This window comes from Mesoplodon mirus (genome assembly GCF_964341445.2).
Source record: "Mesoplodon mirus genome assembly, chromosome: 18".
NCBI lineage: Eukaryota > Metazoa > Chordata > Mammalia > Artiodactyla > Ziphiidae > Mesoplodon > Mesoplodon mirus.
In genome coordinates this window covers 27,264,985-27,286,129 of record NC_138994.1, presented here as the reverse complement: position 1 = coordinate 27,286,129, position 21,145 = coordinate 27,264,985, and the positions used below count along the sequence as shown (strand labels likewise).

At 43.2% G+C, this 21,145-nt stretch overlaps 1 protein-coding gene across 1 annotated transcript in view; it reads right to left on the bottom strand.

The window, feature by feature from the left end:
* The window catches only part of LOC309793380 (RAD52 motif-containing protein 1-like), a gene marked incomplete at its 5' end in the record, with an annotated part of 38,319 nt that extends 19,458 nt beyond the window's left edge, over nucleotides 1-18,861 (bottom strand). Inside the window, one exon of the mRNA XM_082603850.1 lies at nucleotides 18,856-18,861. Coding sequence (XP_082459976.1) covers nucleotides 18,856-18,861 — 6 coding nt within the window. The remainder of the gene's footprint in view (nucleotides 1-18,855) is intronic.
* Nucleotides 18,862-21,145: the final 2,284 nt, after the last annotated feature.

Below are 21,145 nucleotides of genomic sequence, written 5' to 3'. Positions count from 1 at the left end.
AAAAGAAGCAAAATGAAAAGAAAAACTAACAACACATGAGCTAAAATCTTTACTAGGGACAGAACACAGCATAGTGATCCAAAGCACAGGCTTGGAGCCAGAGGACTTACATTCAGAACTCACCAGCTGTCACTCACCAACTGTGTCACTCACCAGCTGTGTGACCTGGAGCAAATGACTTAGCCTCAAGTATCTCAACTTGCTCACCTCTAAAATGGCAAGGAGACAACTAATACCTACCTCCTATGGTTATTTATTTTCACTTAAGAATTAAGCGAAATAATACGTGTAAAGTGCTTAAAAGAATGCCTGGCATACAGTGAGTGCTCAGTAAGTGTTAGCTATTGTTATTTCACTAAAATTCCATATTTTCAATTTATACAAAGTGGAAATCACTTTACAGATTTCAACATACAACACTCTATTTTTAGAAAATAAAATATCATGCTATGTAACTACTTTATCTACTTGACAGAGGAATTATTTTCACCCATTTTCACCATCTCGGTAAAATAATAATGGTTATGATTATGCAATCATAAGAATGATTATGCTCTCCAATAGCCATTGGAGAAACAAGTGTACTTGTACATCACTGACAAACACAAGCTAACCCCTAAAACTGGCTCTGAGGGGAGATCACAAAGCCTACCATCAACATTAATCACCAAACATATTAGCCAGGGATATCTCAATAAAAGTAACACAGAAGTAGAGATTAGGGACAGAATTACTAACTCCGGGAGCTATGGGGGGAAGTGACTTAATTTCAAGAGTTAATGTCTCTGATATGTAGGCTCAGGTGCCCACCTCAGCTCTGGATATGAAGATGCCTACCACAATTAATCAGGTCCCAACAGTTCATTTCTAACTGCGGTCTCCCTGAACCTCACTGCGGGTACTTCTGTAGCGTAGCTCTCCATACAAGGCAGGTCTCTGGTAACTGCCTTCTCTGGTTCTTCAGAAAACAGCATGACCTGGCTACACATACTCCTGAAGAAGTTCAAGCGTCTTCTGGAAAAACATAAAATAGAAACTGCCAGCCGAAGTCAAAGTGAGACAATGTCTCAAGCCACACTAAAATGGACTATAAAAAATACAGAGATCTAGAAACTACCTCTAAACGACGCCAGCACCAGACACACCTCACCATGTAGCCAACACTCTTGGCCGGGATACACGGATACACCCGTGTCTACAGCATGCAACCCTGCCATGTAGCGGACAGACACTGACCAAGCTGGGTCTTGTACAGCCTCTGCCACGGGGACAGAAAGGCCCGGAGAAGGGCGCTGAGTCGCTTAAACCCACCAGTGTGGGAAGAAGCACCACGTCCACCCATTGAGAAGGCCACCCCTATTTGCCTTGACTCTTTCTCTTCCTGTTAAACATTATCCGACTTTCACCAAAAGAATACACAACACTAACTTTCTGCAAACTCCTGCCCCTGTGGGGAACGGCATTCCTGGAGACAAAAAAGCTGGAATCAGTAACCAAGGTTCTAATTCAAATCCGGTCTAATTCAAATCCATTAACCCCTGTGATCCGTTGCCGATCTACAAAAAGAGCCTAACAGCACATTAGTCGTTTGACCAGCCAGCGTCCAGCCCTTTTTCTGGTAATAAAAGCCCACAAATTCCCTCAGAGTAGGTACCTCTCCCCGCCTCTCAGTCAGCGTGGCTCCGGTGGGCTCGACTCCGCCAAAGAGCCACGGGTGACACGTGACCAGAACTGGCCAATCCCAGTCTCACAGCCTCAAACAGCGATTGGCTCCAAGTCAGACATGTGACCCCATAAGAGCCAATGAGACATCATGAGACTTTTGCTGAGGCTTCTGGGAAAGAGACAGGCGCTCTTTCTGGCTGAATCTAATCGCTGACAGGCTACAGGGGGTGAATATGCTACAGCCAAGTTTCTAACATACAGTTCCGACAACTGAAGTCCATACAGGAAAAGGCAGAGTTGACTCGTGGGGAGAACCTGAGTCCTGATGACTTTACTTGAGCCCTGAATCCAGCTAGCTGTGCCTGACTTTGCAGTTAGGTGAGCCTAACTCAAATTTCTTTCCAGCTTAAGCCAATTTAGGTTGATATTTCAGGCAGCTGAAGCGAACTGATGTATATGTGTATATCTGATTAGTACCTCACAGGATGTGAAAAATGGAATGAACTGATAGCTGGCTTGTAAAACAGTGTATATATATACATGATTATTAAAAACACTGGTCACAGGTATTGATTAATAATAACAAGTGCAAAGAGAAAAAAGTGGGCATGGGAGAGAAATGACTTAGTGTGATATGTGGTTATTCTGACTCTTGAAAATATTCCAAAACATTTGTTTAAACAATTTTATCATAAAGCTATTTCAGCAATAATAATAAGAATAATAACAAGAGCCATTTGCTGAATGCTTCCTGTGGGCCAGAGGCCGTTGAAATGACTATATTATGTAATCTGCTTGAGTCCTCATAATGACCTTACAAGGTGGATGTTATTATTATCATTCCCACTAACAGATAAGGAAACTGAAGCACAGACAAGTTAAGTTACTCACCCACAGTTACACTGTAAATAAAAGGCAGGATTCAAATGCAGACATTCTGATGCAGCTCGTGCTTTTAGCCATGACACTGAATCTGAACCTACACTCAGAGTTCTAATGCTGTTCCAGTGAAGCAGAAACTCAAACTCAGGCACTCCCCAAAGCATCAAATGGGAATGTAATATACCACTCTTTTAACCCTGGAAGAGTCTTAAGGACTAATTCCTACATAGTTCTGCATTCTGAAAGTATACATATTTAACCACATTAGTGATCATCATTTTTTTAAAAAGTGTGAAAACCCTCACAAACCTCAACCAATTGCATCCTTTGGTTAAACAAAAGTCCTAGATGTTCCCAAGACTAAGAGGTATATTAATTAGTACTACCTTTCCAGAAAATAACATTTGCACCTTCCACAAAGTCAACTTTATGAGGACATTCCCATCACTAAGTTACTTTTCACCACTTTAATAGAACAGAAACTTATTTTAAAATCTACCCATCTTACTATAATATAAAAAAGAAAAAAAATTATGAACTGGACTTTCTCAAAATTAAACCTTTCTCCTCTTTGAAAGACACTATTATGTTAGAAGGATACGAAGCCAAGCTAAAGACTGAGAAAAAACCAATGGCAAATCACATACCTGAAAAAGGATTTGTATCCAAATATATAAAGAATTCTCAAAACTCAACAGTAAGAAAACAACCCAATTAAAAGCTAGGCAAAAGATTTCAATGGCACTCCACCAAGAGGATCTAATGATGGCAAATAAGCACATGAAAAGATGTCCAATGGCATTAGTCATCAGAGAAATGCAAATTAAAACAATGATAAGGGCCTCCCTGGTGGCGCAGTGGTTGAGAGTCCGCCTGCCGATGCAGGGGATACGGGTTCGTGCCCCGGTCTGGGAGGATCCCATATGCCGCGGAGCAGCTGGGCCCGTGAGCCATGGCCGTTGGGCCTGCGCGTCCGGAGCCTGTGCTCCGCAACGGGGGAGGCCACAACAGTGAGAGGCCCGCATACCGCAAAAAAAAAAAAAAAAAAAAAAAAAAACAATGATAAGATATTACCACGTACCTATTAGAATGGCTAAATTAAAATCACTGATAGTGTCAGTGATGTGGAATAGGTGGAATTCTCGTACATTGCTAGTGGGAGAATATAAAATGGTACAGACACTCTGGAAAAAGGGTTGACAGTTTCTTATAAAGTTAAAAATATACTCACTATATCACCCAGCAATCCCCTCTCCCCAGAGACAGCTACCCTAGAGATAGAGAAATGAAAACTATGTTTGCACAAAAGTCTGTACACAAATGTTTACAGCAGCTCTATTCCTAAATGTTAAAAATTGGAAACAACGCAAATGTCCTTTAATGAGTGACAATGGAAAACTACTCAGTAATAAAAAGGAATAAACTTTCAATACATGCAATAACTTAGATGAATCTCAAAGACAGAGTAAAACAACCCAGTCTCAAAAGCTTACATGTATGATTCCATGTATAGGACATTCTCAAAAAGACAAAACTATAGGGATGGAGAAAAGGTCAGTGGTTGCAGAGGTTATAGGATGGGGAGAGTTAACTGTAAAAGGAAAGCATCAGGGAATTCTGGGGGGTGATAATATTATTCTGTATTCTGATTGTAGTGATGGTTGCACAAACTACACGTGTTAAATTAACAGGATAAAAGAAAAAGGTTAGTTTTACTGTATGATAATTTTAAGAATAAAATTTTAAAATTATGTTTAAATATGAATCTCAATGTCACAATGGACACGGTTTTTAAAAACTGGAAAGAAATAAAGAAGGATAAGTTTGTTAATAAAAGGAAAACCTGGGCTTCCCTGGTGGCGCAGTGGTTGAGAGTCTGCCTGCCGATGGGGGGGACACGGGTTCGAGACCTGGAATGGGAGGATCCCACATGCCACGGGGCAACTGGGCCCGTGGGCCACAACTACTGAGCATGCGCATCTAGAGCCTGTGCTCCACAACAAGAGGGGCCACGGCAGTGAGAGGCCCACGCACCATGATGAGGAGTGTCCCCCGCTCGCCGCAACTAGAGAAGGCCCTTGCACAGAAACGAAGACCCAACACAGACAAAAATAAATAAAAAATAAATAAAAATAAATACATTGAAAAGGAGAACCTATACATTTCCCTTTCTGCAAATGTAGGTTTTCGAGGCAAGAGTAGAGCCTCAGAAAGAATGTCTGCAAACAGAACAATCACTAGTTCACTAAGTACAAAATGTAGGATACTTTTGAAGAATCCCATCACAGCTAGATAATTGGTCCAGGACCAAAAGTAAATACTGGAAGAAAAATGAAATCAACAGTGTTCCACAGAGGTGGTAGGCAGACTGGCCTGGACTAAGACATGTTCAGTAATAGATAATAAGGGTGCTGATTTGTAAGCATCATTCTCGTCCCACTGTGGACTTCCTTCTGCGACAGTATAAGGATACCACCAGATCATCTTGAAATCAAGTCATGAAATGTACTTTTATGTTTTTAAAAATCCATTCTTGTCCTTAAATTAACTTTTCTTATTAGTTTAGTCATGGTCCTCTATTACTTCTAAAACATTAAATCTTATTTGATTAGAGACAGACTTCAAAAAATAAAAATAAACTGTGATCAAATAGCAGGAACAAAGAGTAGTAACTAAAATTTCTTCAATCTAAACGGAAGATGATTTCTGTATCTCTGTCTTTTACATTTGTCTCCATTAAGGGAAAAAAATGATGTACCTCATAATTAACTTGGCTGGAATGAATCAGACTGCATTTGTAAAGGTTTCAGAAGACCAATGAGCTGTGCTAAACAGTACCACTATCCACCTGAGCAGAAATTACTATCCATAAGTTTCTTTACATAACTAACGAAACAAAAATTTAAACAAAAGAAGAACTACTAGAAAAATATTAGAGATTCATTTTTTAAGTCAATAATTTGCCTCACACATTATTATTTTCCCTGTGGAAACCCAATTATTACCCTGAAAACAAGACCACCTTAGAAAGTAAATGCATTGTGACAAAAGAAAGAAAAGGCAGATTGATACATTATTAAAATAACTCACACGCCATACCCTGAGGAGTAAGGAAGCCATGGCAGAGCAGGCCCCTTTCTCCTCAATGGACAGCACAGCTGTGGGGAAGACACTGCAGCTAGCACAAGCGTGTCACACTTCTTCAGGGAGGAAGCAAGTTACACACCACTCTAGAGAGGGCGCCCATAAACTGACGGCCACGCTCATTACCCAACGTCCAGGCCACCCACAGGCTGACTGCAACCCAACTTTCCCACCATTCCCACACAGGCCCCAGGAACCGTCAGGCCTCTGAGGCTCTGCCAATGCCCTTCCCTCTACCCAAATATCCTTTCCCTCCTCTCTCCGGACCTCAATCCTGCCCAGCTCTAAATGAACACTTCAAGGCCTATTTCCCTAAGAATGCCTCTCTCAAAACCAAAATTACTTCCTAGACAATGATCTGCCTCTTACTCATCCATTATCTTGGATTAAATACATCATGTAAGATGCCTTATCTGACCAACACAACTATTTTATAAATAGGAGTCATGTTTTATATCATCTATGACATGACATGACAACCAATCAGCTCACTAAAACCATTCAATAAATACTCTAATTGAATTTCCCAAAGAGTTGACCTAAAATAACCTAAATGCTAAGCAGTTCAAGAACTGTCCTGAACCAAATTCACTTCTCATTTGAATGCCAATGTCATAGACAGGGATGTTGTATTGTCTTTAAATGTACTTGCCTTTATCCAAAACTAGAATCTCTGATGAATCTATGGGACACACATGTAAAATATTCTGCAAAGGAAAAAAGCTTTATTTAGTGTACTGTGCTTAATATTCAGCCAGACTTGCATTTTTCTCTAAAACTTATACAATTACTGAGTATGCAAGAAGCATTAGAAGAGAGACTAAGTCTATTGAGAAGAAAACTGGAAGCCAAGGTCAGCAATCACTTTCTACGTTGAATCATTTCTTTCATAAAGAGGTAAATTCTCCTAAATTCCAGAATGAATGGAATTCAAAACAGCAAAGTAAAATGCTTTAAATACATAAAATAAATATCTTGATGGACCTTCCACCATCTGTTTTAGTAACTTAAATTATAAAAAAGAACCCTAAATTTAAGAAAAGTTATATCAAGAGCTAAAATTGAGATTGTTTTTCCATCTATTACTTTGATTTTCCTGACCCATTTTTGAGAACTGTCAGCATTCTGGATCAATAATTTCAAATTATTTCTTGAAGAGAGTGAGATTCCTCCCAAGTCATTTAATATGCTTACTAATCAATAAAGATATGAAAAAACAAAAAATCCATATTTATGAAGCAAGCCAATTATATTAAAAGACTGACTTTGAGAAAAGGTTGCTGCTTGCCAAGAAAATTTTATTATTATAAAATATTTTCTGTCATTTGTATTTCTTCATTTTCCCTTCCAGATTATCTGTGTAGCCTTGTAAACACATCATAATCCAAAGCAGTGGAGCTTTATAAATAAAATGTAAATCAACGCAAGAGAGCCAACTGCATAATTAAAACAAAAGTGTACCGGGCTTCCCTGGTGGCGCAGTGGTTGAGAGTCTGCCTGCCGATGCAGGGGACACGGGTTCGTGCCCCAGTCCGGGAAGATCCCACATGCCGTGGAGCGGCTGGGCCTGTGAGCCATGGCCGTTGAGCCTGTGCGTCCGGCGCCTGTGCTCCACAACAGGAGAGGCCACAACAGTGAGAGGCCCGCGTACCGCAAAAAAATAAAAAATGGGCATCCCTGGTGGCGCAGTGGTTGAGAGTCCGCCTGCCGATGCAGGGGACACGGGTTCGTGCCCCGGTCCGGGAAGAACCCACGTGCCGCGGAGCGGCCAGGCCCGTGACCCATGGCCACTAAACCTGCACGTCCGGAGCCTGTGCTCCGCAACGGGAGAGGCCACAACATTGAAAGGCCGCGTACTGGAAAAAAAAAAAAAAGCATACCACCATCATCCCAACCAGATTACAAAATAGCAAGCAGATTATAAAATAATAGTCTACAAGCATGCTTTTTAAAATATATATCTATATGCACTGAATATCTTATATAAAAAGCCAAGAGAGAGAGATGAAACAAAATATTAAAAGTAAACATCTCCTTCCCCAAAACCCTAACTCCATTCCAGTCATGAGGAGGACATCACACAAACCCAAGTTGAGGGACAGTCTATGAAATACATGAACCAGGACTCTTCAAAATTGTCATTAAAAAAAGGAACGTCTGGGACTTTCCTGGTGGTGCAGTGGTTACGAATCCATCTCCCAATGCAGGAGACACGGGTTCCAGCCCTGGTCCGAGAAGATCCCACATGCCGCAGAGCAACTAAGCCCGTATGTCACAACTACTGAGCCTGTGCTCTAGAGCCTGCGAGCCACAACTACTGAGGCCACACGCCGCAACTACTGAAGCCCACACACTCTAGGGCCTGTGTGCCGCAACTACTGAGCCTGGGTGCTGCAATTACTGAAGCCCGCGCACTTAGAGCCCGTGCTCCGCAACAAGAGAAGCCACCACAATGAGAATTCCGCGCACCACAATAAAGAGTAGCCCCCACTTGCCACAACTAGAGAAAGCCCGCGCGCAGCAACAAAGACCCAACACAGCCAAAAATAAACAATAATAAAAATAAATAAATAAAGGCATCATCACATAAAAACAAATGAGGACATAATTTTTTGATAAAAGAAGAACTGGTGGGGCAGTGGTAAAGAATCCGCCTGCCAGTGCAGGGGACACGGGTTTGAGCCCTGGTCCGGGAAGATCCCACATGCTGCAGAGCAAGTAAGCCCGTGCGCCACAACTGCTGAAGCCCACACGCCTAGAGCCCATGCTCCACAACAAGGGAAGCCACCACAGTGAGAAGCGCGTGCACCGCAATGAAGAGTAGCCCCTGCTCGCCGCAACTAGAGAAAGCCCACACACAGGAACGAAGACCCAACGCAGCCAAAAATAAATACATTAAATAAATTAATTTAAAAAAAAGAAACTAAAGAGTCAAAAACAAACTAAAGAAATAAAATATATTTTGGGAAGAAATAGGAAAAATTATACATGGACTTGATATCTGATAGTATAACTATTAGTATTACTGAATTATCTTCTTAGGTGTGATAATGGTATTATGTTTATGAAGAAATATGTCCTCATTCTTAGGAGACACATGATGAAGTATGAATGAAATGCCATGTAAGATGTCTGCCACTTACTTTCAGCTGGCTCAGGAAAAAAAAAAATTCTATCTATTTGACAGAGAAAGGGAGACAAGGCAAATTATGACATAACGCTAACAATTGGGTATTGATTATACTATTCTTACAACTTTGCTGTAGGCGTAAAGATTTTCATAATATAAATTAAACTAACAGTTTTCTTTAACTTAAAAATGATTCAAAACCCAAACTAATCCAGAAGTTATAATCTTCTCGTAAATATAAAATATATTTTATTTTATGCTGCTTAACTCATCTCCTCCAAATTAAAAAAAAAAAAATTGAAAAGGGGTGACTTATTTTCCATAGTAAGGAATTATAGCTAACATCCAGGAGTAATATTTAGGTTTCCTTCAAATTGATATTGAATAGAGTCTTTTTAATCATCTGAGCAGTTTATACTGATCTTGGGCTCATTAATTGCTAACTTACCTAGTTTTTTTAAATAAAAATGTTTATTTGAATACAATTACCTTATCCCTTAATGAAGCTGGAAAGAAGATTAAATAACCCAGAAGACACAGTTGGAAACTGTAAAGAAGTATAAGAAAGAGAGTCACTGGCAGAAGAGAAGAGCAGATCTCTGGCAAAGCTGCATTCCATGTACCCTGCCTGGGTCAGACATAGTTCATCTTGAGCCGAAGATCCAGTAGAGACCCATCTGCCCAAAATGCCTTTCTCCAACTGAGAAAGAAGTGAAAATGCTAAGACATATGAGAACATTTGTTGCTGTCTACAGCTAATTGAACCAGAAATCTTTAATACCATTTCCAGTCCTGAAATTCTATTATTCTACATAAAACACCTTTAAAAACAAGTATATATTATCATTTCACACCCATTAGGATGGCTACTATCCAAAAAATAGAAAATAACTGTTTGCGAGGATGTGGAGAAATTGGAACCCTTTTACATTTCTGGTGGACATCAAACGGTGCTACTGCTATGGAATACAATATGGGGATTCCTCAAAAAATTAAACACAGAATTACCATATGATCTAACAATTCTTCTGGGTATTTCCTGAAAGAACTGAAAGTAGGGACCTGAACAGATATGTATACACCCAAGTTCACAGCAACATTATTCACAACAGCCAAAAGGTGGAAGCAACCTGAGTGTCTATCAAAAACTGTATGGATTTTTAAAAATGTGGTATTTACATACAATGGCATAGTATTTAGCCTTAAAAAGGAAGAAAATGCTGCCACGTGCTACAATATGGATGAACCTTGAAGACAGGCTAAGTGAAATTAGCCAGTCACAAAAAGACAAATATTGTATCAGTGCACTTACATGAGGTACCTATGGTATGAATGGACCCTATTCAAATTCTGAGAAACAGAAAGTAGAATGATGTTTGCCAGGTGCTTGAGGGAGAGGGGGATGGAGGGTTAGTGTTTAATGAGTACAGACTTCAATTTGGGAAGATGAAGTTCTGGAGATGGATGGTGGTGATGGTTGTACAACAATGTGAATGCACTTAATGACACTGAATTGTATGCTAAAATGATTAAAATGGTAAATTTTATGTTATGTATATTTTAACAATATTCAAAAAAAACCCCACAGGTATGCAAGCCATAATACCCTCCTAACCCTCCTTAAAAGGAGTGAGGCCCATGTCCTAATCCTGATGCAAACTTAAGGAATGCTCACTGCCCATTTCCCCATCTTCCCTGCCCAGGAAGAAGAACCACGAGCTGGCAAGGCAGAGCCAGAGCCAGAGGCGGGAAATTGGTCCTGACGTTAGTCCCGCTGAAGAAACTCAGAAGAGCCACAACAGAGGGTAAGGCCCAAGAAGACGGACAGAGGCAGGCTAGGGAAGAGAAGGCAAAAGCAGAAGGAAGGAAATCCCTGAGAACATGGGCAGCTGATGACACTGGGAAGGGACACCACAGCTGTGAGGAAAAGGAGGATCAGACAACAGGGGAAATCAGAGAAGGGAACTGCCCCAAGGTAAGGAAAGAGAGGAGTAGGAGAAAAAAGAAGAATTGTAAGCAAGAAGGAGATTCATTCAAGAAGAGACTCTTCCCAAGTACCAGCAGGAAAATGACTTCGTTCCACTGAGGTGGCCATTTGTATCTAAAGAATCCAAGAAAGTTGCTGAAGCCTATAAAAAGTTAGGAAGAAACATTCTTTTCTGTGTAAGAATACTAATATACCCCCATCCACAGAGAACTGTGTACTGCCATTTTTTTCATTTGGTTTTGTCTTTTTTTCTCCCTCAAGAAGAGAACACTTACTTGTTTAGGAATAATTTCAATCAGGGCCTACCTTTTGTATTTGTACCAAACACTAGTACGCCATGAATGAGCTAAAGCGTTTTAATGGCACAGGGGTAAGAGTACAGGCTTGAAGCCAGCTCTGCCTGAATCTGAATCCCGGCATTGTGACCTGAGGCAATCTGCTTAAAAATCTGCTTTGATTTCCAAATCTGCAAAATGGGAATAGTAACAGGGCTACACTTCAAGGCATTACTGCAAGAATTAAATAGGGTAAAATATGAAAGCACTTAGAACAGTGTCTGGCCCACACTAATCACTATGAAGGTAGTAGCTTCCTATTATACTCCAGACCTAGAACATGAGTTCCAGGAGAGCTGAGATTTTGTCTGTTTTGTTCCCTGTTGAAGCCTCAGGTACCTCACATCATTCTTTGTTGAATAATAAAAATGTATTGAATGCCAGCAACACAGAAGCCCAAAGGAATAGCACTACCTTTCTGTTATTACCAACAACTAAAATCTGCATAACACTTCAGGCTCACAGTTCACAGAGGGTTTTCTACACCTTATCTCAGGTGATTCTGTGACGCTGCCATTATTACCTCCGTCTCACAGACAAACGAAGGCTCAGAAGACGTAAGTGACTTGCCCAGGAATCCTGGCAATTAATGCTACTTCTGTTCACTCTAGACCCCCACCCAGAAAGCTCAGAACATACCCTACTGAACTGTTCAATTCTCCTTAACTACAGATACGCAGAGTTCAAGTTCACCAAAACACTTTATCCGATTTGCTTCAATAGAATTGATGGAGAGGGAGGAAACAGAGGAAACAACATCACTAACTATTAAAGTTGAACAATGGGTACAGTGGGATTGATTATACCCTTTCCACTTCTATACATCTGAAATTTTCCATAATAAAAAAATGTAATTAAAAAATAAACTCTTCACTCCCAACATAAGCTCTGCCACTTCCAACTTCCTATTGAGCACACCTGGGTGCGAGGAAAACACCACAGCAGAGAAGTTTCTCAGTCTGAGGCACTGAAGAGAGTGCTGCACTGGGAATCAGGAAGCTTCAGTCTTCACTCTGCTTTATCTAACTGTGAGACCTCACTGGTCCCTCTAGCTCCTCTGGGCCCTGAACTTCCTCATCTGTTCCTTCCAGGGTTAAGATTCTGATTTCACCTTTCTACTAGTTCCTTAAACTCAACACACAAAACCAAAATCATCTTTTCTCTATTCTAAACCCCTAAGACCTGCTCTTCCTCCTGACCTCTGTATTCCTGCTGTCCCATTCTGCCAGCCATCCAACCACAAATACCTCAGCATCATCTCTGACTTAAGACACAGAACTGACTGTTCCTTCCCCTCCTACCTAATCAGTCACCACATCTCTCTGTTCAACCTCCAAAGTACCTCTTGACTCCACCACCTCCTTTCATTCCCAAGCACACTAACTCAGGCACTCATCATCCCTCACCTGGAGTAGTGCCATGAACTCGACTGAAAACCCTGTCTCTAGTTTCTCCTCACTCACAATCCATCATATGCATTCTCCAAAACCCAGTCATGACCTCTCAACAGCCTCACTGTCCACTATGTTCTTTCATGTAACCCAGGGTCCGGGTAATTTGGATACTCAGTTTCCGGACATCCACCTCATTTCCAACACCACCCCTCAGCCTTTGCTCGAGCTACCCTTCCCTCCAGAATGCCCTCTTCTTGCCCTGGGGCAAGTGGTGCAATTTAATGGTGCAATTTAAATGCCACCTCCTCAGTTGAAGTGTTCCCTTACATCCGCAAGGGGGCAGTATCACTCCCTCCACTGAACCCCTAAGCACCTTGTCTGAACCCCTCTTACAGCACCCTTCAAATTCCTATTAGTCCTTTCTTGTTTTGGTGCCCCTACTCTCTCTACTAGATGATTCGCTCCTTGTCAGAGGAAATGATGCTTTATTCGTCTTTGTATCCTTCAGAACAGAGCTTCTCAAAGACTGTGCCGTGGCACTGTGGTATGCCCTGAATGAGCTAAAGAGGTTCTAGTCAGTCATCCCCTCAGCCCTCCACAAAGAGACTTCAGCAGCCAAAGTCCCACAAGTCAAGCCTCAAGCAGCCTCAAGCAGCCTCCTCCTTCAGCCAAGTATACGCCACGATGACTTGAGAAGCACTAAGAGGATGCAACACGTGGTACACAATGGATGCGCACTAAACATGTGCTGAGCTGAACCTTGGAATAACTCACCCGTTCCCCTTCAACCACTATGTTCTCAAGAAAACTTACCATCCAGACTAGACTCTCTCTGAACATTCTCCCCGAACAGGTTCTGATCATCTTTTTAATAATCACCTGTTTATTAGCTGGTTATACTTGCCTTACCATCCAAAGCCCACATCGATAGTTTACTGATTAAAATAGCAAAGGATATGAACAAACAATTCACCATGAAGAGACTCAAAGAGAAAAATTCAACATTATAGAACAAAGAAGTACAAAGGCCAATTTACACTATTAAATAAGCAAAAACTTTTAAGGAAAAAATGTATTTATATCCAGTTATGGCGAAACAGGTACATCTGTATATCTCTTAGTAGTACAAACTGGTATAACATTCTTGAAAAACAGGATGGCGATATATATATCAAAAACCATAAAAACATTCATACCATTTAACACAATAATGCATTCAAAAATTTATCCTAGAGATCTAATGAGCCCGAAGAAAAGTACAATAATATCTACAATAATGTACATTAAAGTATTAACTGAAAACGAGCCAGCAACATAAATAACTAACATAAAAAGAGTTAAGTAAATTATTGACGGCATGACTTGATGAAATATTTTGCAGCCTCTCAAAGTGTAATCATGTCAATTAAAATTGTGACAACTATAACATGGAAATGTTTCATAATCTAATAAGTAGGAAAAATTCAAATTATATACATTATAATTAAAAAGGAGTACAATAATCTATGTGTGTGTGTATGTATATATAGATAGATATAGAGAGATATATATCTCTCTATATATATTTTTAACAGAATGCCAAAAATAAAATCAACTGTTTTAGGGGTAGTAACCCAAATATTTAACAATTTACTTAATAACAATTCTTAAATTATTTTATAATTTAAGAGAGAAAGTTCTACCATACTGAGCAAACTTAGGGGTCCCAGGATGCAAACTCGATATAGTCTCAGGAAGAGGTCCACACCTCTCTTTTATTGCTCACTTTGGCCTTAACTGAGAACGCTCATGTACTTCTTATCACAATGACCTATGACAACCCAGACCCCAGCTTTCCAAGGACCAAGAAACCAGCTCAGCTAGCCTTCTGATCATCCCCATGAACCTGTGGGGGATGAATCGTGCAAACTACCCTAACTCAAGAAACAAAGAACCCCTACAACAATGTTTTACTTTAGCAATCAATAAGTAGCCAAGCCTAAGTTTAATTATAAACCCTAAAAGTATATAGCATTGTCTCATTAAAGTCTCTGGGACTAGCATTAAAAATACATCAAAAAATAATTTTAGCACTGATGCCCCACAAGGACAATATTAGAACAGTCTTCTAATTGTTTTTCTGTAGTATTACCATTTTCTTAGTTTAATACTGAATGGCCAAGATACTATAATGGACCAAGAAGATTAATTACTGTGAAATAATAAATACTCAAGACTAAAATGTCATTCTTAGGGCATTTCAGCAATAAACAAATAATTTGAAGGACTAATACAACCATTAGGGAAAAAGTTTAACCTTCTGTTTCCATTGGTATGTTCCTGGTATCCAGATCCTCAGAAATGCAGATATATAGTCATTCATGACAATACACACATAGTAGATAACAGGAAAAACAGACAATGTAACACTTAACCTGTTCATCAGAGCACTGGGCGGTCAACACTCAAGAATGTTGACACAAAAACTGAAGGACCTCTGAAGAGCCAATCATATGCAGATAGGTTGAATCCCTGTGCAGTTACTCATGCAAAACAGAAGTGGAAGATTAACCTACCCTCACTTCTCTTCAAACAAACTGACAAAGCATCAGGCAGTCTGTTTGGAGTAGGTTCACCATCATCCAGTCGGCCCCAGAAGTAGCCAATTGAGTCAGGTCACCGCTGCTGCACCAGGGCCCTACTTCCTCCACCTTGTCCCAGCTCATCTTGCTGACCAGACACCCTCCTCTAGATTAAGTCCCTTTGGTCTTTTCCTCAGGCATTACCAAGTCCTTGCTTTGTAAATAAGGCTCTCCCAGACCTTACTCACCTGCAGTTCACTGCACTGGGTATCACCCAAAGAGCCCATCAGAGCTCTTTATAATTTCTGAAAGAGAGAGAAGGAACCTTTGAATACATACTAGAAAACACCACTGCTGATGTATCAGTTCTGAAGCATTTGTATCCAGTGGTCACAGCATATGGTCCTTTGGTCCACAGTACTTCAGTAAAATGTAGCATAACCAGCCAGGACCAAGAGTCCAGAGATAAAAGTTTGGTTTAATGTTACTACTAATCAGCTGTATGACCTTGGGAAAGTCACCTGACTTCTCCAGGCCTCAATTTCCTCATCTGGAAAATAAGACAGACTAGATAGAAGCAGCAGAGCATACTGCAGTGGAAAGAGAACGCCCTTTCCAAGGCACAGCGCCAGCACCACCACTTACTGGTCTTGCGACGTTATGTTCGTTAATTCACATTTAACCTAAATCTCCTCTGCAAAGCAGAAATAACAGCTATCTTGGAGTTGTTCTGAAAACTAAAGGAAACATAATGAGTTATAAAAAGCCTAGAGTAAGTATACTGTGCATCTCATCATAAAATTCCACAGATGATAATTACCAACATTACTCCCAGCCCTAAGGTTACGTGAATTCAATTTCCAAACATTTATTTCCTTACAAGATCAACAAATCAAAACTTTACCAACCTGACAATGCAATTAACTGTTTGAGTGTTTCACTAACAATTCAATTACAGTTATCTTAAACTAATGGAAGTTTAAGATGATCAATATTAATTAACATCACAGGAAATAAGGGTGGAATACCTGCCTAACATCTAAACGGGTTCCGTGGCCATGCCTTCCATGACTTCTCCCTCTGCTTTCACTACTGCCCGCGCACCGAGTCAAGAGAGGTCTTCCAAACACCAAGTAACACCAACTGCTTTCTACGGTCAGATTAGGGGGACATGGCTAACGATGGAGGAAGGAGAGCAGAGGCTTTTTATCTTTTTTCCTATATACACTTAGCACTGCTTGGATTTGTTGACCATAGCATGCATCAGTTTTACATAAAAATAAATAAGTTTTTAAACTATATTAGTTACACATATTGCCTACTGAAAGGAAGCTCGCCTCACAGGATTATTTTCACCACTAGGAGAATATCGACAGAAGAAAGCAAAAAGGCAAATTCAGATGTTCCGAGAACACCTAAAATATGGCACAGAAATAACAAAAATCACAAACATTCACACGTCACAATGGTTTACTCAAAAAAATGTGCCTGCATTCTTTGAAGAACCTAATGATGAATCAGGGTTTCTGGGGGTCAAAACAAGTTGAACACACAAATTCTGGCTTTAGGGGCTTCTCTGGTGGCGCAGTGGTTGAGAGTCCGCCTGCTGATGCAGGGGACACGGGTTCGTACCCCGGTCCGGGAAGATCCCACATGCCGCGGAGCGGCTGGGCCCGTGAGCCATGGCCGCTGAGCCTGCGCGTCCGGAGCCTGTGCTCCACAACGGGAGAGGCCACAGCAGTGAGAGGCCTGCCTACCGCAAAAAAAACAAAACAAAAAAAACAAATTCTGGCTTTACCAGACAACTTCCTGCCCTTGGAGAAACTGACCCAGTACAATTTACACCAGTAAACAAGTTGGTATGACTCTTTAGTAGTATGCTGAAAAACGTTCAATTTGCTTTAGACAATTGGTAGCTTTTAAAATAAAGATAGATACATATATAAATATATATGTACACACATATATATACATATAAATTAAAAATCTTCATGTTATATCTACTATTTATTTTTGAAAGAGGAATATTAACCTTATTAAATTCAGGATAGCTCAAAAGTATAATCTCAGCCACCGGTGAAGTGACAGACCACTAAGTTTTATGTGGCTCCTAGCCAGTGCTACCGAAGTCATCCTGACTACACCCAGCAATTTAAATGAACTACAAGCTGCTGCGGCCACACTCTCCACACATATCATACTTCTCTCCTAGAAAACAATTCAAACTATTATTTAGAAATCAAATTATATTTGCATGTATACTTATCTAAGTTTATGGAAATAAACAGCCATAACACTTTGTTTATAATTTTTAAGTAGCTCCTCCCCATCTCTTGTTTATCGACAAGTTGATAAACTTGGCCCCAAGTCTACTAGGCATTTCAAACTGTTAAGCATTTAAAACAACAGGCAAAGGGCCTTACTTCTTGTGCTGGGCCTGTATTTAGAATCTTAAATAGAGTCTGACAGATAATTATAGACTAATTTGCATTTAATATCAATACCATGCCTACTTCTTAAACAGAGGACAAAAGTGCATGTGTAAGATCTGGTCTACTTAGTTGTAGGTCCCTCTGCAATATTCTTAGCCTTTCATGAATATGCTCTATAGTTTTAAACTACACAAGGTCCTTTGCAAGTAGAAATGATTTCCCCTGTTATTTTGGCATCACTCCCTGCTCCAGTAAAACACTGGACTGTCCATAAATGTATACAGACTTTAAAACAATGTAGATTGAATACTTATGGTATTAGAAATGAAACTTCTTGCTAACAACTGCAAAAATCAAGCACACCAGCTGATAGAGAGGCACTTACTGACTCCCCAAAACTCCCGCCTTACCTAAAAATAGTGTCCCAGCTTCCCAGCCAAAAGGGCAGACTAAAAAAGCGATGTGTTCAAAGACACAGACCCTCGCTTCACCACAAACTTCAGTACTATGGCATTTCCCATTTTAGAATGCTTCGTGTGACAACCTGTTCGGTGGCCAACCACCAACTTCACTTTGAAGTGAATACTAACACTTCACATGGTAATATGTATTCAAAGTAATATGTATTAAAAAAGGTCCAGAGGCCCGCAGACCGGTCCCCTCCTCCCCCGTACTGGTTGCCTTTAAAACCGCCCCCCCCCACGCCATGTTTAAAAACGTGGCTTTGGGGCCTCCCTGGTGGCGCAGTGGTTGAGAGTCCGCCTGCCGATGCAGGGGATACGGGTTCGTGCCCCGGTCTGGGAGGATCCCATGTGCCGCGGAGCGGCTGGGCCCGTGAGCCATGGCCGCTGGGCCTGTGCGTCCGGAGCCTGTGCTCCGCAACGGGAGAGGCCACAGCAGTGAGAGGCCCGCGTACAGCAAAAAAAAAAACAAAAACAAAAACGTGGCTTTGGGTCTTTCCCGTCGCTCCTGCCCCGGCCTCCCTTCCCCCCACCCTTCGCCTCCACGCCGGTTCCCTCTACCCCGCCGCCCTCCTGTCCTGGAAGACACCCCGCGTCTGCATTTAATCAGCCCGAGGTTTCCCTGCTGCTGGCAGCAAAGAGCCGCTCATTGGTTTATTTATGCGTCTGTTATTGCTCTAGATCTTCGGTGCCCGGAGGCGGGCTTCTGCTTCCCGCCCCCGGGCAGACGGGGGTCGCCCTCGGGGCCCCGGAGCCCGGCAGCCCTGCAGGCCAAGCGGCGCTCTGACTGCAGCATCCGCGTATGGAAAGATACCTCTGTCCTGCCAAACCGTTCCGGGGCGGACACTGTGTCCCCGAGCCTACCGGCATCGCAGCGCGTAAGGGAGGGGGAGGGGGAGTAGTAAGCGAAAAGCAACTTTTACCTCTGTTGACTCTCCCTTCCGCTGTCTCCTCCCCTCGGCCGGTAATGCGATCTGCGACCCTCTAGATGGGGACCCCACCCCTCCCCTAGAAATGTGGTTTTGGGCTCTGCCGAATCCACCCTTTTACAGTCCCGGCTGCTTGCGAACTGGGACTTCCCGAGGCAGGTAACTCGGGGGCGCAGATGGCGAGCTCTGGCCGGGGAGCAGAGGCGCGCCAGGGCTCGAGGGAGGGGCCGGGGCCGGAAGGAGGGTGCGCCCGCCGCAGTCCACCTGCCGGGTCCCAGCCGGGCGGCGAGCGCCGGCGGCCGGGCGAGCGGAGGACTGCGGGCAGCACTCCGGCCCAAGGCTGGTTGGGGGACGCTCAGGTCGCCTGGCTGCGACGGGGCGCGCTGGAAGTAGGGGCGCCGAGATGCCAGCCGGAGAACCAGGCGAGCGTCCCCGCAGCCCACGCCCGCCGCCTGGGCCTCTGCTCCTGCCCGAGGGCTCGCTGCAGGGGAGCTGAGCGCTCTCGCGATACTCGCCGCCCGCTTTCGGTTGCGCGGGCGAGTAGAGCTTCGGCCCGCGCCCTCGCGCGGTGGTCCCCTTGCCCCGGGGCCCGTTGGTCAGTCCGCCGCACTCTCACCTCCCATTGCCACTGGTCTCTGCTTTGCAGACTTTGGGGGCCTACTCTGGTTGCTTTTTTGTTTTCCCCTAGCAAATTTTGACCAAGAGGTGTCCAAGGGAAAATTCCTCCAGGACACCAAGACTTGCGAAATTGTATTCGGTATAAAATGCTGTTGAAAGGCTCTGAAATTAGAAGAATGCACAGGCATTAAAGCCCTCCTTCGGTGCACGGGGAGGGCCTGGGGCCTTCGGGTCCACCCAAAGGTTTTACGCTCCACCAGCCCCTAGGAGAAGCCTCTCTCGAGGAACCTGGACGGTTGCTGACAAAAGCCCTGCCCCCGGGGAGCTAAAAACTCCACCAGGCAATTGTCCCGGCCAAGTGAGAAGAGTGGGGTGTAGACTCCTTAAGGGATTGGCCCGGGGTCAGCGGTGAGGGAGGGAGCGAGGTGGTGAGTCACTGCAGGCCGGCTGAGAACGCGGCGTGTCGGGAGGGCCCTCGCCTTTGTCACCGCTTCTCTGAGCTCCGAGTGAGTTGGGAAACTGGAGCCCGGAGCCAATTTCTTGGACAATCCAGGCCCCGCCGCCACGCGGGGCCGTGGGCTGGGGGCAGGGAGGCAGCGCTGCTCGCGACCCTCTGCCACTGCCCGCTGGAAAATGAGCCGCCCCGCCCGTCTGGAGAAGGCTCCAAAGTCTCCCCTTTACGCGGTAGCCAGTTACTGTTTCCAGTCCCCCTTCTGCACCTAGTCAGCCTCTCCTATGCACTGACTTACTGGTTGCTTTGTGTTTACCCGGCACCTTAATATGTGTGGTCTGAGTTTCCTGTAATTCAGCTTTCAGTAAGCTGAGGGCAAGGACTGTACCTCGCTCATGTTTCTTTAGGAGGTGCTTTTCTTGGCCTTGCATAGGCCTGGACCCAGAGAAGAGCTTGATATATGTATGACTGCCTGACCCACCCGTTCGTTCAAGACAACGTGCATCCTGGCCCATCCTAGTGCAAGATGCCACCTGTGGCCTCAGCTCGAAAACCCTCCTAAATCCTTTCGCTGCCTCCACTCTGCCCCCTACTGTCTGCTCTCCATCTGACCAACCCAGTGAGGTCTGTGAAATGTTGTCACGTGAGTCCTCTGCTTAAACCCACGGGAGGTGTCCTCGTCACACTTAGAATAAAACCGAATTCCTAACCATAGCCTCCAAGGTCCCATGTGAGGGGGCTCCTCACCATGATCAGCACACTGGCCTTCAACATTCCCCTGCAGCACTGCAAGCCTCCCTCCAGCCAGATCCTTGACCCCCAGATCTGATGGCCATCATCCTTTTAGCGCTCAGGTCTCAGCTCGGATGTCCCCTCCTGGAAGAGAATTTTCATGATCCCCTGCACCAAAGCAGGGCATTCTCTATTCTTTTACCCTGGATTAGGAATGTTCTTGTTTGTCTATTTGTTGCTTGTTTATTATCTGCCCCAGCCCCCTTATGGAGTATAAGCTCCAGAAGGGCACAGGCCTTGTCTAGCTTGTTCACTCAGGGCCTGGCACATATATAGGCATTCAGCAAAGATTTGTTGAATGAATGACCAAACCTTTATGAGAGCGAGGGGTGGTGGTGAAAGAGTGCAGAAGCATGGAATGAGC